Source organism: Miniopterus schreibersii (assembly GCF_964146895.1).
Source record: "Miniopterus schreibersii genome assembly, chromosome: 7".
Classification (NCBI taxonomy): domain Eukaryota; kingdom Metazoa; phylum Chordata; class Mammalia; order Chiroptera; family Miniopteridae; genus Miniopterus; species Miniopterus schreibersii.
The window spans coordinates 65,268,927-65,294,067 of NC_138108.1; the positions used below are offsets into that span (position 1 = coordinate 65,268,927).

The window sequence follows — 25,141 nt, forward strand, 5'->3', positions numbered from 1 at the left end:
TTTTAACAACACTTTCTGGGGGGGCGGGGGGGAAATGTTATTATTTGATCTGTTTCATCTTTAAGGAAAATGTTTACAAACAATAGCTAACAAAATTCGTTAGTGATTATCCCTGTCTTGTGGTTTATGTAGCCATTCTGTCTCTAATTCTTTTCTGATTTAACAGAGGGAAAAATCTCTACTGCACACTGGTGAGGAAAAGTCAGTTTGTAGAAACATAAATTTTAGTGTGGTAAACATAAAAATTAAGCAAATAATCTAGTTATTTCAGAATTAAACCATTAAGCTTTCTGATACAAATGTTTCAGTTTGAATTTATTTTCCTAGGAAATTTTTATTTGTTATCGTCTAATGATTGCAACCAATAAATATGCCCCCTCTAAAAAATATTGTGTTTTAAAAAAATAAACTAAGCAAATCACACAAATAAGAATTCTTTTAAGACTGAAAATGAACACATAAAAAACTGTACAAAATCAAAATTCAACCAATTTTTGTAGCACTAACAACTTCAAATATTAAATTTAAATCATTTAAATGAGAAAGTAAAAAGTAATTGAAAAAATGGCTTTCCTTATCTTTAAGTGGACACTTTTTCTGTGTTACCTGAACTTTACTATGTGTGGAATTCGCATTTTATTCCTCTCTCTGTTTTAGTAGATGTTTATTTAGTAGCTTCTTTCTAGTTTCTTCTTGTGGGTGACAATTGCAGTCTACAATTGATTTTATAGATATTAGTCTTGGAGAACATTCACTGTGAAAATGTTTTATATTTACATTTAGCATTACTCTTTTTTAAGTTGCTGTATTTAAGTATGAAAAATAATGAAGCTATGAACCTGAGACACAAAATAGAAGAGATCTTCCTCTGGGAGTAACTAATAAAATGTTGACTAACATAAAATGTAACAAGTATGTTTTACCCCGCCTTCTCTTAACTCATAACTTTTTTATATTTTATTAAAACTGAAATGGCATGCAAAACCATAGTATCTTGTGTCATTGCAACAGTTTGTGTTTATTTAAATCAGGCATATTTAGTGAATTTAAACATATGTATTTTAGATACTTTTTTCCAAATCTTGATTGGGAAGACTTTGAATATACTCAGGAGAACTGAAATCCTCTTACTAATGGACTTGGATATACTGTAATGACTGGAAATATTTAATGTTCAGGGCAATTGCTTTCAGCCTTAACCTTATATCCCCCAGATAATCACTATCCATAAAAGTAATACTTTCCCTCTGAAATTTATGAAAACCACAACAGACATGACCGGAGGCAAAGCAAATACAGAAAAATCGGTTGATCAGACCTTCCTGTGAAATAACAGTGCTCCATTGCTTCCCCTGTTGTCACTGGAAACAATAAGAAGAAACAAGTCCACCCTCTTATTTAAAAAAAAATAATGTAAATCTATTCTGAATCAACTCCATGATATCCAGACATTTTCAGCAAAGATTAACATATAAATCTCTCTTACTTGAAGAAAGTAACAGTATTATAAAGGAACAAATCCATTTCATTAGAGAAAATTGAACTTAGGCTATATTTTTCTATGTTACAAGTGTGTCTGGCATATAACATGCTACGATAAATGCCACCTTGCTTTTAGTAACTCACATGGGGATTGCAACAGAAACACTTCAAAAAAAATTAATAAATTCTAGGAAATTAATTAATATTTTTTATTCCAGATGAATACTGTGATATGATTTTCACTGAATTTCTATTACAATACAGAAAAGAATTATAATGTAATAAATATTCTAAACTTTATTTATTGACTGGTTTTAATAATTTAAAGTGAATCTTTTGATGACTATTTCAGATGCATGTGCTTTCTGTATGGAAAGTATGATTTTTTAAAATTTCTTTTATCAAATCAGGGTAAACCTAGAACTGAATGTTGCTAAGAAAGGGATTTGTTTTGTGGTCTGAGATCACTAAGGAATAAATTGACTGAGCTTTCATGATCTCTGTGTACATTTAACTAATACTGAAGGGGACAGTAATTCTCTCCTCTGTTTCAGAGGATGAATTTCAGTTCACATCAATATTAATCTGAAAAATTTCACTAGCAACAAGTTACTAGTATGCTAAATGGCCTATGAGTAAATACTGCCATGTAACATTTTCAACTAATTTCTCTATTGTTAGTCTTCATTTTATGGTTTATGTTTAAAGGAAGGTGTTAAAATTTTCTATTTTTATAATTAATAGGATTGTTATCTTTCTTATTATTATTTCTTTATCTATTTTAAATGGAAAAGACAATACATCATATAAAACACATTAATAAATATGTTATTGAATACTGTTTTAAATAATCTTAAGACCAAGTTTTATTACAGCTGTTTTCTTCTGCGATTCTATATTTAAAAATATAGGTAGTCACTATAAAACCTATAGCAGCTCTATTTTTTTCCTGTTTTTAGTTATCGAAATCTCTCTTGTATCCTAAAAGTTCATGTATATTTATTAAGAAGTCTGAAAACTGAAAATACCTGTATCAATTTCAACTGCTTTAAAGAATTATTCTTACAATAGCCAAGATTTGGAAGCAGCCCAAGTGCCCATCAGTAGCTGAGTAGATAAAAAAGCTGTGGCACGTTCACACCATGGAATACTATGCAGCCGTAAAAATGGAGGAAATCGTACCTTTTGCCACAGCATGATTGTAGAAATTATTATCCTATGTGAAATAAGCCAGTCAGAGAAAGACAAGTACCATAGGATTTCATTTATGTGTGTGGAATCTAATGAACCAAATAAACTAACAAAATGGAGACAGATTCATGCATTCAGAGAACAGACTGACATCTGCTGGGGAGGGCGGGGAGAGTAGGAGCTGGGTGAGAAGGGTGAAGGGCTTAAGCAAAGAAAAAAAAATGACTCATGGACACAGACAACTATGGTATTTGCCAGGGGAAAGGGTGGTGGAGGGAGGTAGAAGAGGGTACAGGGGGGATACATGGTGACAGAAGGAGACTTGTTTGGGGTGGTGAACACACAGTACAATATACAGGTGATGTATTACAGAATGTACACTGAAACCTGAGTAATTTTATTAACCAATGTCAGCTCAATAAATTCAATTTTTAAAAATTAAATTAATTTTTTTTAAATGTGTGGAATAAACACATAATTAATTACAATAATTCATTATAAAAATTATATGGAATAGATACTCAGTATGAGTCAAAATTTCATGTTCGGGAAATTCCGTGGACTCTCAGTGTGATGGATGGAGCTGGAAAGGACCCTCGGCTTGTCTTCAGCCCCTCATTCGCTAGCTTAGGAACAGAGGCTGAAATGTGAATCAAGCTGTCCTAGATTCCTGAGAAAAAACAATACAATTAAGTTAATTTAAAGAACTAAGTTAGATCAGCTAGATACCTCTTCATGATATTTCTAATAATTTTTAGCTCTATTCAGTACTTAGCAAGCTTTTCCCGTAAAGGCCAGGTAATAAATATTCCAGGCTTTGCTGCCCACACGGTGGCTGTAGCAGCTACTGAGCGCTGTTTGGAGCAAAAGCCGTGGGACAGCATGTAGGGGGCAGTGTCCCCTGCGCTCCCGAGGCCTCGGGGGCCTGTCTTGCGCAGCGGGCTTCCCGCGAGGCCATTTGGCTGCTGGCTGTTGTGCTTGTAGGCCCTGTTGGGGAACTAGCTAAACCCAACACAGTTCACATTTGCACCATACCTATTCTGTATGAGTGGGCTTTCAATCCTTCTTTGTTTTTTTTTTTGTTTTAAAGTTTCGTTGCAAAACTGATAAATGTATCCCATTCTGGTGGAAGTGTGACACCGTGGACGACTGTGGCGATGGATCTGACGAACCTGATGACTGCCGTGAGTACACTGACGAATGTGGGAATTTAGAATTTAGAGCTCCTTGAATCCCTGACATAAAAAATTGAAGCTAGATCTACAGAATCACTTTCTGATACCTTTCCAAAATTATAATAGAGAGATTTTATATGTCTATATTTAAAAATACAACAGAAATTTTTTTGCAATGTGGTGGGTATGTGTCTGTAACTATTACATTTAGAGTGACAACATCAGCAATTTGTTAGTTTTTTTCTTTTTTTTTTTTCACTTGCAGAATAACTACATTGCTCCATGTAGTGATCAGTAGAGTAACAACCAGCATGATTTTGACTTAATATATCACCAATTTGGAGGCAAAAATGGGCAAGTTTTCAAAATGTCACTCAATGACTGAAGTCTTACCATTAAGATATACAATTTTTCCACTTTTCTGTCAGTATTAAAATACTGAAAACTTTTGAAAAGACAGATTTTTTCCCAATATAATTCATTAGTTTTCTGTTAGGCAATTTAGTATGCTCTTAGTTGCCTTAAAATAACTTGCAATTTATGTATGCCTTGACATCTGACTGTGATTGGCATGTTTAGGGGCTATTTTTTTTTTTTAAACTCTCTTCGGTAACTTTGATTTTAATGAACAATCAACCAACTTTTCCTTGATAGCCTTTACAGTTCATTCCGTGGGTCATTCCAGTACTGTCCTGTCAAGTTGAAAATGCCTGTAGCCAATCAAGATAATTCCTTCAAGATCCCAGAGGATGGTTACCATGATTTGGTTCTTGACATTTAAGTCCAAGATTATTCTTAAGCTTGTACTACAGAAGGACAGTGTACTGTCATAGTGAAACCTAACTACTTCCTTCTGTAGATTTTCCAACACATAGTTACAGGCTTTTTCAAACTTAAAGTCACTAGATGGTTACTTAGACAAGCTGTATTCCATCGCTCATTTGAAGTTCTTTCCCATGGCTCATTTATATGTTTGAAAACAGTAAGTAATATATTCAATAAGAAGGAAAAATGTTATGAAAGTCATCACTATTCTAATATTCTTTTATGATTCTGAGAGAAACTTTGCTCTTTGATTTATTAATATTGTTTTGTTTTCATCATGAGAGATAATATATATAAAGTATTATCTGAATGAAATAAATATAACTATTTATGCCTGAGTTATTTCGTTTTTAAGTTATTGAATTAAAAGGAATATCAAGGTAATAAATTATATTGGGCACCAATTGAGATTCACTCATTTAAAGAATGCTACTAATTTCCCCACAATAAGGTAAGCTTTCTCAAGATATAGTAAATAAAGTAAATGAAACTTATTTTTGTAACTTATAGAAATAAACATGCATAAATGTGTTAATTTAGTTCTCATGTGCACATAACCTGTCTTGCTGAGGTTCCCTAAAGTTTCCTCTGGGAAATACCACCATCATGACCTGCAGAGAAAGTTATTAACACCCAATGCTTTCCCTTCTAATATGTTTTCAGTTCCTAAACTCTAATTTTAAACTAGACTGAAATTTCATGTGGTAATCATATTGAAATAAAAATTAACTACAAATTTAGTATAATGAGTTTTTTTCACATTTACCCACTTACAGAATGTATGGTGAACAAGCAAAACTTTAATATCTTTTGAGTGGGCCCCAAGAGACATGTGGTACCTAGGAGCCTCTGTATGATCCTTATCTTAGTTAAATACCAATACTACATGGGTGGGCAAAACTTTATTTTGAGAGACATGGTGTGGTGGAAAATGATGTACGTGAGTCTATGGAGTGTGTAAAATTCATTTTTGAGTAGCTTTATCATCAAAATTTGGGGCTACTAAGAGATACTGACAATACCTATAAATGCCCCTCACAAGGAAGAAAGCTTGATCCCAATTTCACATATAGCAAACTTATGTAATGTTTTTTACATAAATGTAGATAAGAAAGATGGATCAGTAATTCTTTGGCATCATGAGTTTGTAATTACATTTTCTATGATATTCTAATTCACTAAAGATCATTCTTGAGACAAATTTTAAAGTCAGGTAGGCTTCCCAGTTCTTTCCCAGACATAAAAGGAGGAATTTACCTCATTCTTATGAGAGGGTTGTTTTGGTAGCAAAGGAATATTACAGGAATTTTATAGGAAACAATAGGAAGTAGAGGAAATGAACATGTTTAGCACATGAGGAAATTAAGTGTAGCGCAGAGTAAACATTTAATGTGATTATTTAATAAATCTTATAGATTGGAAGTAAATGATGACATTTTAGAACTCACTTTTATGGAGGCCAGCATGTATTAAGAGTTATTTTTTTTAATGTTAAGGAAAATTTTAATTAATATCATAATTATAAAACATGTTATTTTCCAAAGAAAGTTTAAAGTATAAGTTGTAAACATTTGACTGATTTGAATTAATACATCATTATGAGATTATATTAATCTCAAAGTCAGTGATTAGTGACACACATTGGGGTCATCAGTCAAAAGATGTTTTATTGCCAGCAACGTAGTTTGTGAGAATACATCAGAATCAGCTCTGGATTTAAATTCGAAGTCTTACACTGAAACTTGTATGCCCATGAGAATTAATTTCCTTATTTGTAAAAGTGGTTACCGTGTTGTTGAGGTGAGAAAGTCATGATGATATTCAATTAGTACCTGTATGTAAAAGAACCTCACTCAGTGCCTACACTTAGTAGATACTCAATAAATCCTACTTCATTATTATCATTCCTTATATAAACTCAAAAATATAACAGATAAAATGAACTATTATCTGGGACTTATTTACTATAATAAAATATGTATGGTATATAAAAAATATCTACTATTTATGAGATATTGCCCTTTTATATTAATAGAATTATAGAAATGAATATAAATAAATCTGATTTATAATGAGATACTTATAGGAAGCATTTGCTTTAAGTAGCTCTGGGGAGTATGTTTTGAAGTTAGACGTTCTTCTCTTACACATAACAGGAACAAAGTGGTCAAAAAGAATTGATTTTTAAAAATGATATTGGAATAACTATTTTTTTTTTTAATTACAGTAAATTCTCTTCTGTCATTTAACCTCTCTATCATTTCTTTGAAGTGAGGGGACATTTGTATGTTTTTAAAACTGTATCTTTATATGTTGTTAATTGCTTTCTTACTGTTAGTTTATGAAATGTAATCCTGAGGCCATCTGAGCTGCTCGGAGCTTAGCTGTGCGTCTGAACCTACTGGCTATATGGGATGCAGGACATTCCCATTGTGCTCTAGGATATGTTTCATGTAATAATGTTATAAATATTTGAACGTCAGAACAGCTCCATTTAGGAAGTCATGAGCTGAGGTTGTATTTCCATGATACCTGTCTGCTTCCTCCCCCAGCTGAATTTAAATGCCAACCAGGCCGGTTTCAGTGTGGAACAGGGCTCTGTGCCCTGCCTGCTTTCATCTGTGATGGAGAGAATGACTGTGGAGACAATTCTGATGAGCTCAACTGTGGTAGGTGATTAATTTTTTGCCCAAGGAACACAAATATAATTCTTAACTGATTATGCCCCACACCGATGTAAGCGCAGACATGGGTTTCAGCACAAATACCTTTGCCTTTTTTATCTTTTAGATACACACGTCTGCCTCTCAGGTCAGTTCAAGTGCACCAAGAATCAGAAATGTATCCCCGTGAACCTGAGATGTAACGGCCAGGATGACTGTGGCGATGAGGAAGATGAAAAGGACTGTCGTAAGTCACCTCAACATGTTCAGTCTGGTCTTCTGACTCCCAACTGAAATTGGAATAAATATTGTTATTGTGCACTGTAAATTCACACAGCGTAGAAAAATATAACGGCAATTTCTCCAAATAATTCCAAATACCTATTTATTGGGATGGATTCTTTAAGAAGCTCTATGTGAAGAATATAGAGAAAATTAAAACATGGGCAATCTTTATAGAAAAAGCTACCTGGAGATTTTGAGAAACATGAAATAACATTCATTCATATCATTCTTAAGAGAAGCAGCAAAAACATTACAGGTGATTATGGAATTTTTTTCAGATATTAATTTTTTTGCTCATAGTAAGTACAGGTAATTTTCTTCTATTGATTAATTAGTTACTTGAAGTTAACTTCATTTTAATTAGAGATTGCTTTTCCCCCAATAAAATACATTTAACTGTATGATGAGAAATAAAATCTGGGCAAAATAACAACAAAATTATTTGTTATAAGCTGTAAATAACAATATTTTAACAAGCTAATTCAAAGAACAATAGTAAAACATTTTCCATTTTGTTCACCTCTTATTTTCATCTCCTACCAAAATTCAATTTACTTTAGTTGGAATGGAAAACAATTGACATACATGTGAATAAGCAGGCAGGCTGGCAAGGAGCACACACACACACACACACACACACACACACACACACACACACACACACACACAGAAGCGCTGAACGATAGAGCACCTGTCAAGTTTTGGGATCTCAACAGATATGCTGTCAGCATTACTGTCCTGCTGAAGTTTTATGTTCTTCCTCTAAAACTTTTATCAGTAAATAATGTGCAGTCATCCAGCAATTTGATTAAGATGATGAATTCAGAATAAAGTCAGTACCAGTTCTTTATGGTTAGTCATTCTAGAAACTGATCCTTAAACCCACTAGGATTTGTGATGCTGTTTACTAAGTCCACCTCTTCCCTCAAAGACTCAATGCAACTAGAAGTTTTGGTAAATTTTGTGCTTTTTATTTTATCATTGACTAATATTTTCCAAATTTAGTATTTTTTATTTATAAAACTGCATACATATAAATTTTAAAATTTATTTATCTGGAAAAAACTATTCAGAAAGGCCCTTAATTCTTTGCTTATAACATCGTTTGTAAAATTAGTTTTAAAATCTAATCTAATTTAGATGGGACTGTTTTGAAAATTCTGATTTTTATCAAATGCATCATTGGAGAAATATGCTTTTATTTATTTCTACTGAAAGAATATTAGGAATATATTATAATTAAAAGCCAAAACTCCTCATCTTCAGAGCCTTATTAATTAAAAGATGATACATTTTCAACTATTTTAAACATTTGTTTGTCTAATTGCTTTTTATATAAAGAATCCTTGTCCAAAGCTACATTTTAATAGGTGTTTTCCTCTTAAGCTGAAAACAGCTGTTCCCCAGACTATTTCCAATGTAAAACCACCAAGCATTGCATTTCCAAGCTGTGGGTGTGTGACGAGGATCCGGACTGTGCAGATGCCTCGGACGAGGCCAACTGCGGTGAGTGTTTTGCGACTGCAGATTTACCTGTTGTGTTCATGTCATCATCACCTGAGATGTCCATAGTGCAATGAATTTCAACACGATTCTGACGAAACTGAAGTTTTTCATGAGAAAGTTTGTCTCTGTGTTCACAGAGTCAACCTCAGCTTAGCTATTTCATAAGAAGCATGAAGGAGTAAGAAAAAGAGCAAGTATTGCTTAGTAGAAGTCATAACTATTTCTGGAAAGATAGATAAAAAAGATAGGATAAAACTATCACCTTCCTATGTTACAGAATGTACCTGATATTAGCATTTAATAAGTAGAAACAATGAAACACAATTTTCATATTGTTTTAGACTTCATTTTTCTGCTTAAATTCATATGATTTCCCATTAATTCAGTGATTATTCATTCTTAAACATAGTAAAAAAAAAAGAAAAAGAATGAAAGCATTTGTTCTGTTTTAATAGATAACAGCGATCACTTGTTAGCATTTGTTTCTGAAATATTAATATTTTCACTTCAAATCCTTTATTTCATTTATAACAATTATCCCTTAATTAACATTACAGAAGTGGAGAACATATTGATTTTCTTTGAAGTATTTTATGTTATACTAAAAGTGTTGACAGCAAGACAGAAGTGAAGAATAGCTGTCACGTGGAATTTATTTTATGAACAGTTATTAAACATTATTTGAGGCTATTTTGTAGGTGAATATACCAAAGTCAGCATTGTTTGGGGGAAAAAATTAATCTAGTAATTGATTAGAAAAGACGAAGTTTGCCTAAGTTAAAGATAGGACTTTCAGGCTTCATAGACAAAATTGTGTTAAATACATTTGCTAGATTAGACACCGCTCTTAATTAACACTTCAGGGAGAAACAAAAGTCATAAAAAGCATATAGGTTCTCTGACATTCAATTTATATTGAACAACACTTATGAGCTATGTGTATAATCACTGGCAATAAGGTCTTTGTATTTTTCTAATACTGTCTTCCATGGAATTGTCTTTAGAACTTGCAACCAGTATACTTATCACAACATCATAAAACTACCACTTACCACTTTGTGGAATTGGTCTTCATAATCAGTTCACAAGGCCTCAAACTATATTCATCACCAATTTGTCCATAACAATTATTAATAACTTTTGCTGACTAGTTTATATTACTATTTTGCTCTATTTTTTGTTTTGTTTTTGTATTTGTATCTATCAAAGGAAAGTGGAATGACATATTGGCTATCTGCATAATCTCTTGACTGGAATGTTATATCTATATTTCTTGTATTTTCTTTTCACTTTGAAGTGATTTAACTGTCCAGTAGATCATATCATACCAACTGATAATGATCATTCATCATAACAATAATGCCTAATCTTTATTTGGTGTTCACCATAGGGCTCAGGGACTGTTAAAGGCTTTATAGTGACTAGTTTACTTAATCTCTTTATTTTTCCTGTTTTATCAGTGAGGAAAAGGAGACCCGGTAAGGGTATGGAATTTGCACAAAGCCCCACAGCTAGCAGGTGGTGGAAGTGGGACTTGAACCAGGGTTATTAGACACCAAAGCATCTGCTTTGTGTTCAGTGCTTAAATCCACTTCATTCTTGGTATATAGGGGCAAACATATATATATATATACACACACATACATATATAGCATTAAAACATTTTAGTTCTATTTCTGTGTAGGTAAAGATTAAAATAGATAAAATTATATATAATTAAAAAAGAATTTATTCCAAACAGTGTTAACAAATTTAGCAAAAATACATGGCATTTCTGTACTTATTTAGAACAGAAGAAAGGGGAAGAAGTTGGTCTCTGGGCCCCTTCAGAAATTAGGAAAACTGCTATACTAAAATATGATGTAGAAGTTTCTTTAAATTAATTGAGCGCCACCCTCAGTAAAGTTTCATAATGGAGTTAAGACAAATCGAATGGTTAACACTCCCTCCTAAGTTGAACCTGTCATTTCTAAAGGTCAAGCGTTGTAGTTTCACTCACTTTGACAAATTCTAAATGAAGTACTTTCATTTTACTTTTAATTGTGTAAATAAAAACAATGTAGGAGAGAGAAAGAATGGAATATCCTAACAAAACAGTGCACATATAACACAAACAAATCACACATGCAGTATAGGGAATTAAAATATTAAAATACTGGTGATGTATAAATATTTTAGCATTATTTAATTTTTAAATTGTCCTAAATACCATGTTTATTGAATTCAGCCCAGTATCATTTTTGAGATCTCCTGATTAATTGCAAATTTACTTGCAAATTTAACAACTAATTCAATATGTGTTAAAATTGTGTGTTAATTTTAAATAGATTTAGGTTAAATATAGTTAAAGAATTGGATAATAAATTAGTCTTGGTGAAACTTTGTATTTAAATTTTAAAAATAAAATTGACTACACAATTTTCCCATTTTATTACACTAGTTTTGAAAGAACTAAATTTATACATCTGTAAAAACTACATTTGGCACATTTAGATATAAATTCATAAATATTTTAAAAACATTTTTAGCTTTATTTCTATGTAAGTAAAAATTAAAATTTATGCTACCCTAACAGTCATGGCAATATAGTCACAACTTCATTTTGTGAGTTAACAGTTATAAAATTATTTATTTTTGCCTGAGGGTGTTTAGGCTTTCTTCATTCTATGTATGGCCAAAGAAAAGCAAGGTTTTTATAATGTAGGTATACACACTTTTATTAGACCGTCGATGTTGAATGCTCTTGGAAGGCTGTTTAACTATTTATTACAATATTGGGCAAACATCACATTTGGATGCCTGAACAACGCTAAGTAGAATATCCCCATTGCAGCAGCTGCAGAATCTCAATTTCAAACTTTCTTCACCTTCTGCTGGTGATTTCCATTTTAGGGGTGAAATTTGAATTTAAGGATTTGACAGATCTGTACTAGCTTCATTCCTCTGCTTTGTAATCAATGTCGAAATGTTTCTACAATTTGACACTTATAATATCAGAACATGTCTTTTCATTATGTTCTCTCTCCCTGATTTATAGTTTAGGCTCTCAGTCCCCAGATCCCGATGAAACATTCTTTTTATCAGTTCTTCTGCCTGGGATTTGCTGGTCAACTCCTTGCTCACTCCTAAACTCTCTAAAACACTCTACTTGTTCTGCCACATCACTCCTCCCTGTGGTTGCTTCTTGATTTCTTCTCCTACATCCCTTCACCTTATCTAGAATTCTGTGTCATCTAAAAGAGGCTTGCCTCGACGTTGGTTAAGTATCATTTGTTTCTTTTGAGCAGTGTTGATCTATAAACTGTTGTTTGGCTAATTATTTTTTAATTAATGTGTTAGCTGTAATCACACTAGCTAGAGCTTGAGAGAGGAACCTGAGTTTCTTACAGTAGCTTTATACTTTCCATAGCCTGATTTTTCAAACATGACACTGAACATGTTCAAAATGAAAGATAAAATTGATTAAAGTATGTTTTTATTCTTCCTTAACTATCTGGAGAGGAAATTTGAATCATGCTACTCAAGCTATAAGAATATAAGTCAGAGATTTTTTTTTTTAAATCAGAGAAAGTGCATGTTAAATTATAAAATAATTAAAACATACAGACTTGTACAGAAAGTTATACAGTAAGCACCATGTACCATTTTTAATAGATTTTGACATTTGGCCTAAGAGATCTCTTTTAAGCATCCAAATCCCTGCAATAACATCCAAAGCCACCCGCATCCTTTCCCCTTTCCTTCCTCCACCTGTCCCGAAACCTGAAGTGGTTGCTTGTCATTCAAATGCTTGTTTAACTTTTACTATATTAGTATGTACTTATTAATGTATACTTAATAGTTTATAGTGTTTTTAATGTTCACATAAATAATGTTCTATTTTTTATATTAATTTGAAGCTTAACATTTCCTGGTATTCCTGTGTATTCCTGTGAGTAACACATTTCCATACTAAAGGTTATTTCTACAAGTTACAATTACTACCCATTCATTGGCAAATAAAGCACGAAAAAAGGTCATAAAATCTGTTTCTATAGACACCAAAGGGTCTCAGTTCTTTAATCATCACCATGCATGAAAATTCACTCAAAGCAGATATGACAACATTCAGAGCAAGGATTCTGTCAGTCTTACAGTCAGTACCAGGCTAAGTCAGACTTAGGATAAAGAGCCTGGAATGGGCCTGGAGAAGAAAGTTTTAATAATGATAGCTATAAATACAGTAAAATCGTTCATAATATTTTAATTTACTTACGTGCAAATTTAGTTATTTTCAAAATTTTTATTAACTGACACTTAGAATAACATTTAGCAAGTGTTAGTTCCATGATTTCAAGATAATCTGTAGGGGAAATTTCTGTGCCCATATATGCAAGAACGATGATGTACTAAATTCTGTTTATTGGAAAACAAGGCACAATGACACTTATTCAGTTAAGACATTTTCAAACATATGACATCACAATATCTGTTTTAGATATTTAGTGGGGTGGGGTTATATACTTTTATGGTTGGCAGGTGGGAAGGAGAACTGGCCTCCTATCTGCACACTCCCTGGGCATGTGATGTTCTCTACGGCCAGGCTGGTCTGACCTGCATTTGTGCTGTGGAGTCAGGCAGCACTGCTTGTTGCTAGAGTGTAGACCATTTTCTGTCAGTGCTATTTGGGTATCTGTGAGTATATCTATGTATGTTTGTGTGAGTGTGAGTGTGAGTGTGAGTGTGTGTTCCAGTAAAGCCCTTGAAGGAGAGCTTATTCATAGAAATGGGACAAGGAGATTGTTTTCTAGTTTTTCTACAAAGAAATAAATGACCTACATTTAAGTCACTTACTTGTCTTCAGTAACTTTCATGCACTGATTATCTCTCTACCAAAAGGATGTACATTATTTGCTGATGTTATTTTTTCTCTCTGTCTTAATAGCAGAGAAAACTGAGATTAAAAATTTTGCTGCACAAAACTAAAAAGGAGGCCACACAATGAGTCAGCAGGCATGCAAAATATTCCAAACTTAGGATTGATCTGTAGTAAAAGCCATAAGAGGAAATGCCTTTTACCCAGTGAGGTTTATAATTGAGTTTGTCAAGAAGAGAAACTACATATTTATTTTAATAAGAACTGGGTTGGTGCGGTTAATATTTTCTTAAGAAACTGAGTCAGAAACTTATCATTCTGTGACATTTTTGTTTGAAAAACTTTATATTTGTCATATTGCTCCCCTCATCCTTTGCCAATTATATCCGATTCTCTAGAAACATAAAATAATACACACACGCGCATATGCACACACATACACACACAAGCAAAAATGGTTGCAGATTTAGAGCAGTATGTGGGAAGAATTAGTGTTACATGTTGTATAAAAACAATAAGTAAGAAATGTAGAACTTTACCATTTTCCTCCTCAAGACTACCTTTAGAACACAAATATTCATGTTTGTTTTAGTTTATAAGTTTCTGTTTACATATCATTTGAGTTGGCTGTTTCTTAGAGAATATTCTACCATTTGCATTTTCAGGGGTTATTCTGTTGCTTAGCACTATGTTTATATAATTAAGCTGTATGTTAGTAAATGAAAATAAGTAGAATAAAAGATTGTAATGCTTTTTTTTTTCAACACCAATACTTGGTAGTGCATCTTTGTATAGAAAATATTACTGTTTATCCTTCTAAGAAAACTTAGATTTGTGCATATGAGTTAAAACAGTTTGAGGATTCAAGTGGTATCAATTTTTTCTTATGAAAAGACTATCCATTATTAGCCATTAAAATTTCAGGACATTATATAATAATGAGAATAGAAGACCTATTATAGAGTTGTAACTGTGCCATTTATTAGCTTTGTGATCTTTGTATAGTGTACTGGTGTCTTATAAATTATTCTGCTAGCCATATTTATGCTCCAATCAGTCTAGATTCAAAGTCCAGGATGCAAGGTGTCTTGGCTAGATATTTCATGCCGTTAGGCCACTGTTCGTACATGGTTCCTTGTTCAGGATCCATGTAGGAAACAATGGGTGTGGAAAGACAAGTAATGTAGGATTTAGTTTGAGATATGAACTCTCTTACCTCTCTCTGGGTTATGGATGTCAGAGTAATTTATTACTTATTTTTATTCTTCAGTGGCAATTCTAAACATTGCCAGTGATGAAAGTCCCCTCCCTTCAAGGACAGACTGCTGATCATGACCCCAAATGGAGATTTAGAGGCTTGCCATAAAGGTAATAGTAAACTAAGTACAATGAAAACAATGTCATTAAATTCTAGTTGGACACATTTCTAGGTTGACAATGGACTATCAACTTCCAGCTCTCTCTTTGTTAAAGAGAGAGATTAGTGCATGTCAAAGAACACCTATCTTTTCATGATCAAACTCTTCATAATGAAGAAACTAGAAAGAATGAAAAAAAACTGAACAGGGCCTAACTTTCTCACCAGCCATTCAGTACTATCTAACGCCACGTTCATACACTGAACTATCTGATGCGTGATCCGCAGCTTACGATCTACATCATGCAGGCCACACATTGGAAAACACGGCCCTCTTCTTGAATAAATGAATGAATAAACATGAAAATGCATGAAAGATCATACATTTTTCCTTCCTCAAGCTTTCCCAGTGATTATATATGTGTATCACATGCACACACACACACACATACATTTGTTGTGCATCATACCAAGAGTGTTTTCAGGGAATAAAGCCATTCTTAAGATTCTAACTCTATGCATTATACAAGTCACTTAAGGAACTGTAATAGTGTGTTTTTAAAGGGGTGTCTGTATTGTTTTATTATTCAGAAGTTCTTCCCAATATAAAGAAAGTGTAAATAATACTGAAGATATATTAGAGAAAGTCAATTCTTGAATTATTGTGATCAATTGTTCTTATTAATTATATATGAATACATGATTATTAAATAAATTAAAATACAAGTGGCTATTGTGAAGAGGCTATTTGTCCCTGTTAATATTACTTACTTTTATTACGCTGTCAAAATGTTTACTGTGCAGAGTGAAGTTTACCAACACTGTGCTTTTTTCCAATCTTTTGAAAACTTTAATAATAAGGAAGCATTCTTCTGTTTTCCTCTTTTTTTAATTTCATGAAACTTGGTCATTGACCACTGGGAACGAATTGTCCAGATTATTTTTTGGAAGATAGAGTTAAGTCTTGGAACTAAATGCTGTATTTGTTGGCACTGAAACAAACGCAAGAAATGAATCTGCTAAAATCTCTAGTTTATAACAATTAAACTAAAAGTAATCACATGAGCCTCTATTGACTAAAGGTCTGACTATCCCAGGGCTATCAGTGTGTGTTGAGGGGGTAGCAATACTAATCATACATTCCAGACACCTTTTCATGTAATTTGATTTTAACAGCTGGAATTTACTTCTTAATAGTGCAAAATTATCCATCCTCTTGGTTTCATTTTTTTGGCTCAATGCTTTAACTTAGTAATTTTTAGCATCTTTCTGACAGAGGGAAAGTGTTTACTAATCATGTTGCTGAATTAAAACCAAATACATTTCTAACCACAAAAAATGATGGAGCTGAAAATGCCAGTTCCACTCAGTTCCATGTCGAGTGCATATACGGTTACAGTGTTGGTGGGACCTGGTGGGGATGGTAATTAGAGGTCCTCTGGTTAAAGTAGGGCCACTTTTGTCACTTCTCATCTATACAAACAAAAAATCCAGTCTTTTGTATCTAAGCTCCTCATACTATACACGAAACCTGCTCTTTTTTGTCCTTTCCAATAGAAATTTTGAAAAACTTAACACGGTCCTTTGTGCAAAAGCTCTCTGTTTAAGGATTCTCAAATTAAATTTTGTATGTTCTTCTTTAGGCCGAGTCATTCCATTTTGTCTAATCTCCCTCCATGGGTTCTGTTTTCCACTTTGCTAATCAGTTGTTTACCTCTCCCCTGGAACCTTCCCGATGTCTATGCTTTATGAGCTATGGAACAGAACGCAGCATTGCCATCAGCTGATGTGCTGGCCTCTGTTCTCCATCACTGTATGCCCACTTTTGTGTCCTAATTGTGTTTGATTGAAAGCAAATAAACCTGTGTTCACGCTGTTGATCCATGGCCAATTTCTATAACCCCCAATTTGAGGGATTTTATATACATTCTACCAGATTTCCAAAGTCATCTATTAATGAACTATTTTTATGCTTTTTAAAAAGGTTTTAATGAAGTCTACCCTCTCACTTGCCAAATTATAAATTCCAGGAGGGCTAAATCCTTATGTCTTCTGCTTCTCAATACCAGGTAGCTAGTACAGAATCTGGAAAAAATAAATATTTGAGAAACACGTGAAGAAAGGAAAAAAGAAATATAGACATTAAGAAATAAGAAATACAGACTCAGTCAAATATAAGACATTTCTCCCCTAAATCTGGACTTTGGGGCTCTAGTTTCCTTTCTTTGAATCTATATGTATTTTAGTTCATTTTTGTGAAGGTACTGCTTTCTCTCCTTATCAATTCAATACTTTAGTCTTGATTAGTGTGCAAAGTTGACTTAAACTGTAAGGTTTTAGTGTATAGAACTACTGACATGTTCTGTAAAACCTGTTCATGAGGAGTGCCTCCCATCTGTAGGAAGACAGGAGTGGCATGGTGGTACATTAAGCAGCTCTGTGAAAAGGGCCCACAAACTCTAGAGTTACTAGGAACACAGCTCCATTCTTTTTTTGCCTTTCTTTTTTTAAAATATGTTTTTATTGATTTCAGAGAGAGGAAAGGAGAGGGAGAGAGAGAGAGAAACATCAATGATGAAAATCATTGATCAGTTGCCTCCTGCATGTCCCCTGCTGGAGATCGAGCTGGCAACCCAGGCATGTGCCCTGACCGGGATCTCCTGGATCCACTGAGCCACACTGGTAGGACCGAGGTCAGGCTTCAAGAAAAAAGGCACAGCCCTGGCCGGCGTGGCTCAGTGCTTAGAGCATCGGCCTGCACATGGACAGGTCCTGTGGTTTGATTCCTGGTCAAGGGCACGTGCCTGGGCTCCGGGTTAGCTCCATGTCCCGGTGGGGCACGTTCAGGAGCTAACCAGTCAATGTGTCTCTCACACATCAATGTTTTTCTCTCTCTCTCTTTTTCTCTCTCTTTCCCTCTCTCTCCCTCCTTCTTTCCCTCCCTCCCTTCTACTCTTTGTGAAAAGCAATGGGAAAGATAGCCTCAGGTGAGGATTAACCAAAAAAAAAGAAAAAAAGGCACAAAAACTGTGGTAAGTGCAAAAGGGAAGCATCCCCTTTCTGTTCTATGGTGTGAACCCATCCCTTCTTCACTGAAGCATTGGCTAGCTCAGGGCGCATTATTTGTTATGTCACTGCTATGTGCAATTGCCTTTCTTAAAATATTGATCATTTAGTTAATTTAAACTGATAGGATCTGAACAATAAGGATAATATTATTTCCTTTTATTTTTCTCTCATTATGTAAGGCTCTGGGCCAGAGTTTCAGTTGTGGAAATAAAGGAAAAAGCTGAAACTAAATCAGTGTGATTTAATTATCTTTAGGGATAAAAGCCAAATATTCCAAGTCTTAAATGCAGAAGTGACGTGGGTTTCTACAGTTAATAATAAAAGAAAGATGAATATCTGGGAGCATTTCAAGAAAAATATGAGCTATCTTTTCAAAGTATTAAAAAAAAACCTCATTAGACTTTAAATCCCATTGGAAATGGGATGCTCTTTGTATCAATAAACAGATGACAGCATAGCAAACTTTCTAAAAAAGGCCAACTTAATTATGCACCAAGATCTCCCGCTGAGGTGGAGATGATATTCTGCTTAATGTGGAACAAATAGTTCTGCAAATGAGAGCATAACTAACATGGTCCCTGGTCTGTGAATGTCTGCCAAGTGAATAAAAACAGTGTTAAGAAATACCTTTTTCCTTCAAAAATTTTCTTAATGGTATATGTAATTTCATTTTAAAATGGAGAGTGCTTTCTTGTTTAGATGATTTTAGTTTAGAATAAAAATTAGTACCTTTGGTTCTCTAGTCACATGTTAGGGAGAGATGTAAAGCTGTTCAACTCAATGCCTTGCTGGGCAAGCGGTGCATTTTAGCAGCAACAAAGGAAGCTCACAGTGATAGATTTCCTATTGGAACCTCAGTTCAGATCTGTCTCTAAAGGGATTTTCTTTAAAGCAAACATTCTTAAACATTGGCAGAGAAAGGAAAACCAATGTTAATACCTCTGGAGTGTATAAGAATTTTAAGACTGAAGAGAAAGGATTAAGATGGCTTTACTTTTTTTCTTAGGCCTCCAAACATAATCTTTGGGATGTCAACTCAGTATTTGAGGTCCAATATGATGGAGCTGTGTGTTAGTGTTTGTGTCTGTAAGTGTAGTACATTTCTCTTTCTCTACAGCAAAAATGTTGCAAACAACCTGCCATTATTATACGTTCTGCCAATGACACCTTTAGGGCTTCCTTTAAAACCCATTTGTTATCACAGTATTTATCAGTTTATAGAGTATACTTTAAAATTTCACATTTCCCAATATTCTGTTAAATGTTTGTACTCTTTTAGGGTATAAGATAAGATAGTTTCAAGACTTTAAATATTCTGCCAGTGTTCTACATTACAAGCATGCTTCTGTAAATGCTTTTGGAAAATGATCTACTTAATTAAATTTATTCACATGAATAAATATGTAGATATCACACTGGTAGTATGATAGAATGTAGAGAATAGCAAAAAAATTGGCCTCGTGATTTACTGGCCATGGTATAATATTAAGTGTATAAACCTCTGTAAGCTTAGTTTTCTTAGATATTAAATAATAAATCTATTATAATGTTTTTAAGAAGATTAAGTTTACAACTTCAAAAGGGTTTAATTTAAATTTTCCTCTCCTCCTCCTGAAAAATTCTTTTCTCTGATGCTGAGTTAATACCATAGCACTCAAGCTAAATTAGAAATAGGAAGAGGAATACTGCTTAGATCTAGTGTATTTGGATTACATTTTATATATTTACCTGCATCTGGATACATATTTTCACAATATACTATATTTTTCTCAGTTACATATGTGTTTCTATTTTCATTTTTTAAAAGATGAGCCAAAGCCCATTTGGCAGCATCCAAAGACGGGGTTCTATGTCAAGTCATTTTAACTCTAGAACATTGTGAAATGATTGAGAAGTTGGCTACAACCAAAGCAATTAAACTTGTAAAGTGAAGAGTCCATTGCAAAACTATGTTTGAGTTCAGTTTTCTTTGTTGAACTATGTGAAGACTGTCCTATGGAGATCATTCCCGCATTAGACAGAACCCTCCCTCATGGAGGAACTAATGATGTTTTGCCTCTTTTGGGATCTATTATTTTTCCATCACATTTTGGTGCTTGGTGGAAGGGTCATATTGAAGGAAGGTTTCAGTTAAAGAGGTGGGCTAACGGAGGGCCAGGGTTTAGTTATTTAAAATAATGAAGGGTAACCAACAAACAGCAACAGAGATTTGTGAGATTCTGATAGCTGAGAACTTTTCCTGAATTTATTTTTATTGTACCCCCAGGCTCTTTACCTACCTTCAGGTTTGTCTATTCATCATTTGAATTGCATTTAATTAACTTATGTGTAAGTTTAATTAACTTGTGGTATATATTCCTGACCACTTTCTAAAATGATATAAGAGTAGAAACTGGGATAAAAAATAGAGGATGATATAATTAAATTTAACTTAGGCCCTAAGGTATATCAATCACTTCCTGTAAATCTCAGAGAAAACTTTAAATTAGGTGGTATCAATATTGTTATTAGGGTTGTTATTATTATTTCCATTTAATAAATGAGGAAACAGAGGGTCAGAAAGGTAAGGTCAATGCCCAAGCTAATTAATTGGTAATCATGGATTTAAATGCAAGTCAGTCCAGCTGCGGGGAAAATTAGACCTCTGCACTCTCACTTAAATGTACCTCATCACAGTTTTGTCATTAACTAACATTTTCACTTAAGAGAAGTCACATAGAGTCTCTGAGGCTGTTTTCATACCTTTATAATTAGAGGCCTACATAATATGTTTTTGTTTGTTTGTTTGTTTGTTTGTTTGTTTGTTTTGGCCCCAGATAGTTATTTCACCACCAGTAAATAGCAAGAATGTGAATATAGTTTATAGAAAGGTACCAATGAAGTATATTTATTTTCAAAATTTATCATATAAATTGTTTCAATTTTCTTAGTGTTCCTTTTCTATCCAGTTTCTTTTTTCTTTCTTTTTTTCATTTAATTATTGTTGAAAGTATTACAGATGTCTCCCTTTTTCCCCCATTGATCCCCTCCACCCTGCATCCACCCCACTCCCAGGCCTTCCCCATACTAATGTCTGTGTCCATGGATTATGCATATAAACATGTAAATTCCCCTAATCCACTCCCCGACCCCCACGTTCCCTCTGAGATCCCTCAGTCTGTTCCATGCTTCTATGTCTCTGGATCTGTTTTGTTCATCCGTTTATTTTGTTTATTACATTCCACGTATGAGTGAGATCATGTGGTATTTGTCTTCCTCTGACTGACTTATTTCGCTTAGCATAATACTCTCCAGTTCCCTCCATGCTGTCCCAAAGGGTAAGAGACCCTTCTTCCCTTTTCTCTACACCCTCACCAGCACTTGTTGTTCATTAATTTGTCGATGGTAGCCATTCTGACAGGTGAGACCATCCAGTTAGTTTCAATGCCTAAAAGAAGAGAAATTATCTCATACAAAGAATGCTCATGTAATTCAGAAAGATTTCAGTTCATTGTTAACTAAAACTGTTTCCAGTTAATAGTTTATGTGAAAATAATAAATTCAATAAATATTTTCTCATATGGATATAGAAATCTTATAGAAAATGTATTTTTTATTATATCAAAATAGTTGCATCAATATACAAGAATGAATGTTTATGCAAATCTCTTTAGTAGAATGAAAATTTAGCTCCCTGTTGTAGAATTAGCTAATCTCCTCATTAACACCAGGAAAGGAGAAAACCCGAGTGTCTGTGTATCTGTTTTCAACCTCAACAGATTTTACTACACTACAGTACAGATTTATGTAGTGATGAGTAAATTTTATTAATTCACAAACCTACAAAGCTCAATGTTTTTCATCAACTTTTTGAACACTCACCAGTTTGAATAAAGTAAGGTTAATTTTTCTTCACTTCATCCAGGACATTTAATTCCAGCTTATCTCCTTTCTTCCTCCTTCCTTAACATCCGTCCTTTCTTCCGTCTCCTCACTTTAACCTTTCCTCATAGCTTCCCCTTTCCACTTTATTCTTTCCTTATTTTCCCCCCAATTCCAATAAGACCTGACACAGTAAACGTAGTGTGAATTCAAGGTATTTTGTTTTCTTCAAACACGTTACCTAGCTGAGTGAATTTGGAATTCCTTCTACCCTCATTTGAAATCCAATGTATATTTCCTTTACCAAAAGAAATTTGTTAATCTAATCTGGGGAGGGGGTGGCAAATAATTTACAGTGCTTGTACAATTATGTAATTCTGTCACCTCTCCTCTTTTGGTGACAATTTTTATGACTTTTTTTCCTACCCATTTTTCATTTGGATATTGACATAAGTCTGTTCTTAATGTGCAATAAAGAGTAATTATTACACTTCAAATTATTTCCAAAATCAGAATCTTGATCTGTGTAATATCCAATCACGATCAAGAAACCAATCTGAGAAATTATATCTAGGTCTTCCTTGACCTTTGCTTTAGTAAATTGTCATCCACTTGTTTGAGAAATATTATATAAAATATAGTATCAATTTACATAAAACTTATTGTTGCATCTGTGTAGGAATGGTATTGGAATTAGTATTTTAGAAGAACCCTCAGAATAATTTTCTCTCAGGTACCAGCAAAACCCTTTCATTGGTAGGGAAAGGGCTATCATATTTAATCTCCTGTTCACCATACCTCTTATTTCCTTCTATGTCTATTGAAGTTGGTCCTCTATCAAAGCCTCACTCCAGTTTATTGGCAGTGCTTGCCCCATCATCACGTCATCCGACTTTTTAGTTATTCCTCCCAGACACGTGCCATCTGTAAGTTGGACAACAATGTATTTTATATTCCTAAGTAATTTCTTAATAAAATTAAGATGAGGTACATTGGCACACTATCAGAATAGTCGCTCAAGGTTGCCATCAATATTATTCTTTGGGTCTAGTTTTTCAGCAGCTTAGAATTAATTTTGAAACTATTACTCAGAATCCATTTATTCATTATCTATTCAAAAACATAACTGAATTTTGGTTTGAAGATACAGCATACCCACAATATTACATAGATACATCATAGCATGATTCATTTTGTTATCTCAACCGTTGTCCTCTATAGCATTTGGTTTTCTATTTCTCCTGAGCAGTTTTTTTCTTCCAGACTTCTTATGACAATCTGGATCAACTTATAAGTTTCATATTTAGAAGATTCTCTGTAAACTTTTCAATATTTACACATCATTGTTGAGGATCTATCTTTGAGCTCTCTGATTTATTTTTTTTCTTAAATTTCTTATACAGAGAAACATGTCAATGCCCTGGAAGAAAAATTTTAGGTTGTGGACCTGGAACACTTAAATATTATTATACAGACCCTGTGAATCCACAGTTGTGCCTTAGGTATTAAGTATAAAATAATTAAGAAAAACCATAAGTACAATCAGCAGGATGTCTCTAAGTCATGTGTTTGTGTGGTATATGAGTTGTGTGTTTGAATGTGTTTTACTCTTGAAATACTTGGGGGGGAAAGCTGTCCTATCCTAAAGCAAAGATTCCTGATGTATAGCAGTCATTTAACATGTAAACAAGAGATGCTTTTGTATAGTGCACAGAATTAATGTGTATTCCCCATGTGTATTTAAAGTATGTAAAACAGCATATTAGATCACAATATCAAGAATCTTGTAGCTTGTGATGAAGCTACATTTTAAAGAGTTAAGCAACTTAAAATAAAATATTAAGTAAGTACCAGTCGAGTTGACACTGAACAATAGCATACCTGTGAAGGTGGTATGTGGAGGAGTGAAGTGGGGTGAACCGGGCAGCTGTTCAGTGGGGTCCTCTCACCTCTCTTTTTGCTTCATAACTGCTCCCAGTCAGAGGGGTCAACCTGGTCCTATAACAACACTTGCAAACAACTTCTACTGTGGATATTAACTTGATTAATTTGATGATACATCCTATGTGTCATGGATATATGTTTTACAGTGCCATTTTTTTCTCTCTGAGACCCAATAGAAAACAATATGAAGGACAATTCTGTTTCTTCATTGTTTATTGTGTGACACATTTAGAACCTGAAGAAATATTTGAGTGGATAAATTAATGCAGATTTAATGATGATTTATATCATCCATTGAAATACTTTGATTTTTGCCTGTTTTAATAGTTGTATTAAAATATGAATTTTATTGGCAACTTTATTTGAATTATTATATTAAATTTAGCTCAAGTCTTTTTTTTTTTTTTTTTTGCATTTCTTTCATAACCTGCTGTCTCTCTGATAAATATGATTCTGCAGCAGATGAAGTGTTTTTACAGGAGGCAAGCAAGGCTATTAAAAGATGAATAAAGACATCTGAAAGGGAAGTGCACTATTAAGGTTTGTAAAGACTTTTGGGAGTGCAGCCAAGCAAACAATCATGTACTGTAAGCAGCATCTTAAAAAAAAAAAAATCAATACCTTGCTGACTAGGCAGCCAATAAGGAAATGATAAGATAAAGGCTAATGGGATCATTTATTGATAGTTTAGCACCTAGTTGAACTGTAAGTCAAGTAAGGGGCATGTTCCGTGTTGAGAATGAGGCTATATATATGGACTCTATTTGTTTCCCTCAACATGTAAAATATGCCAGATTATGGTGGAAAAAAACAGATTAGAAATAACAAACAGTGTCACTGAAAGCTCTGCAATATTGTTCATATTTATCTCTGAGTGTAAATTATACTCACTTTACGAGTGTCATTTCTTTTCCTCTGGTGTAGACCT

The 25,141-nt window shown here is 33.6% G+C and overlaps 1 protein-coding gene across 1 annotated transcript in view; it reads left to right on the forward strand.

Moving 5' to 3' along the window:
- Nucleotides 1-25,141, forward strand: part of LRP1B (LDL receptor related protein 1B) — a 1,542,074-nt gene that overhangs the window by 1,362,852 nt on the left and 154,081 nt on the right. The window contains exons 63-66 of the mRNA XM_081143443.1: nucleotides 3,764-3,857; nucleotides 7,226-7,342; nucleotides 7,464-7,583; nucleotides 9,008-9,127. Coding sequence (XP_080999569.1) covers nucleotides 3,764-3,857; nucleotides 7,226-7,342; nucleotides 7,464-7,583; nucleotides 9,008-9,127 — 451 coding nt within the window. The remainder of the gene's footprint in view (nucleotides 1-3,763; nucleotides 3,858-7,225; nucleotides 7,343-7,463; nucleotides 7,584-9,007; nucleotides 9,128-25,141) is intronic.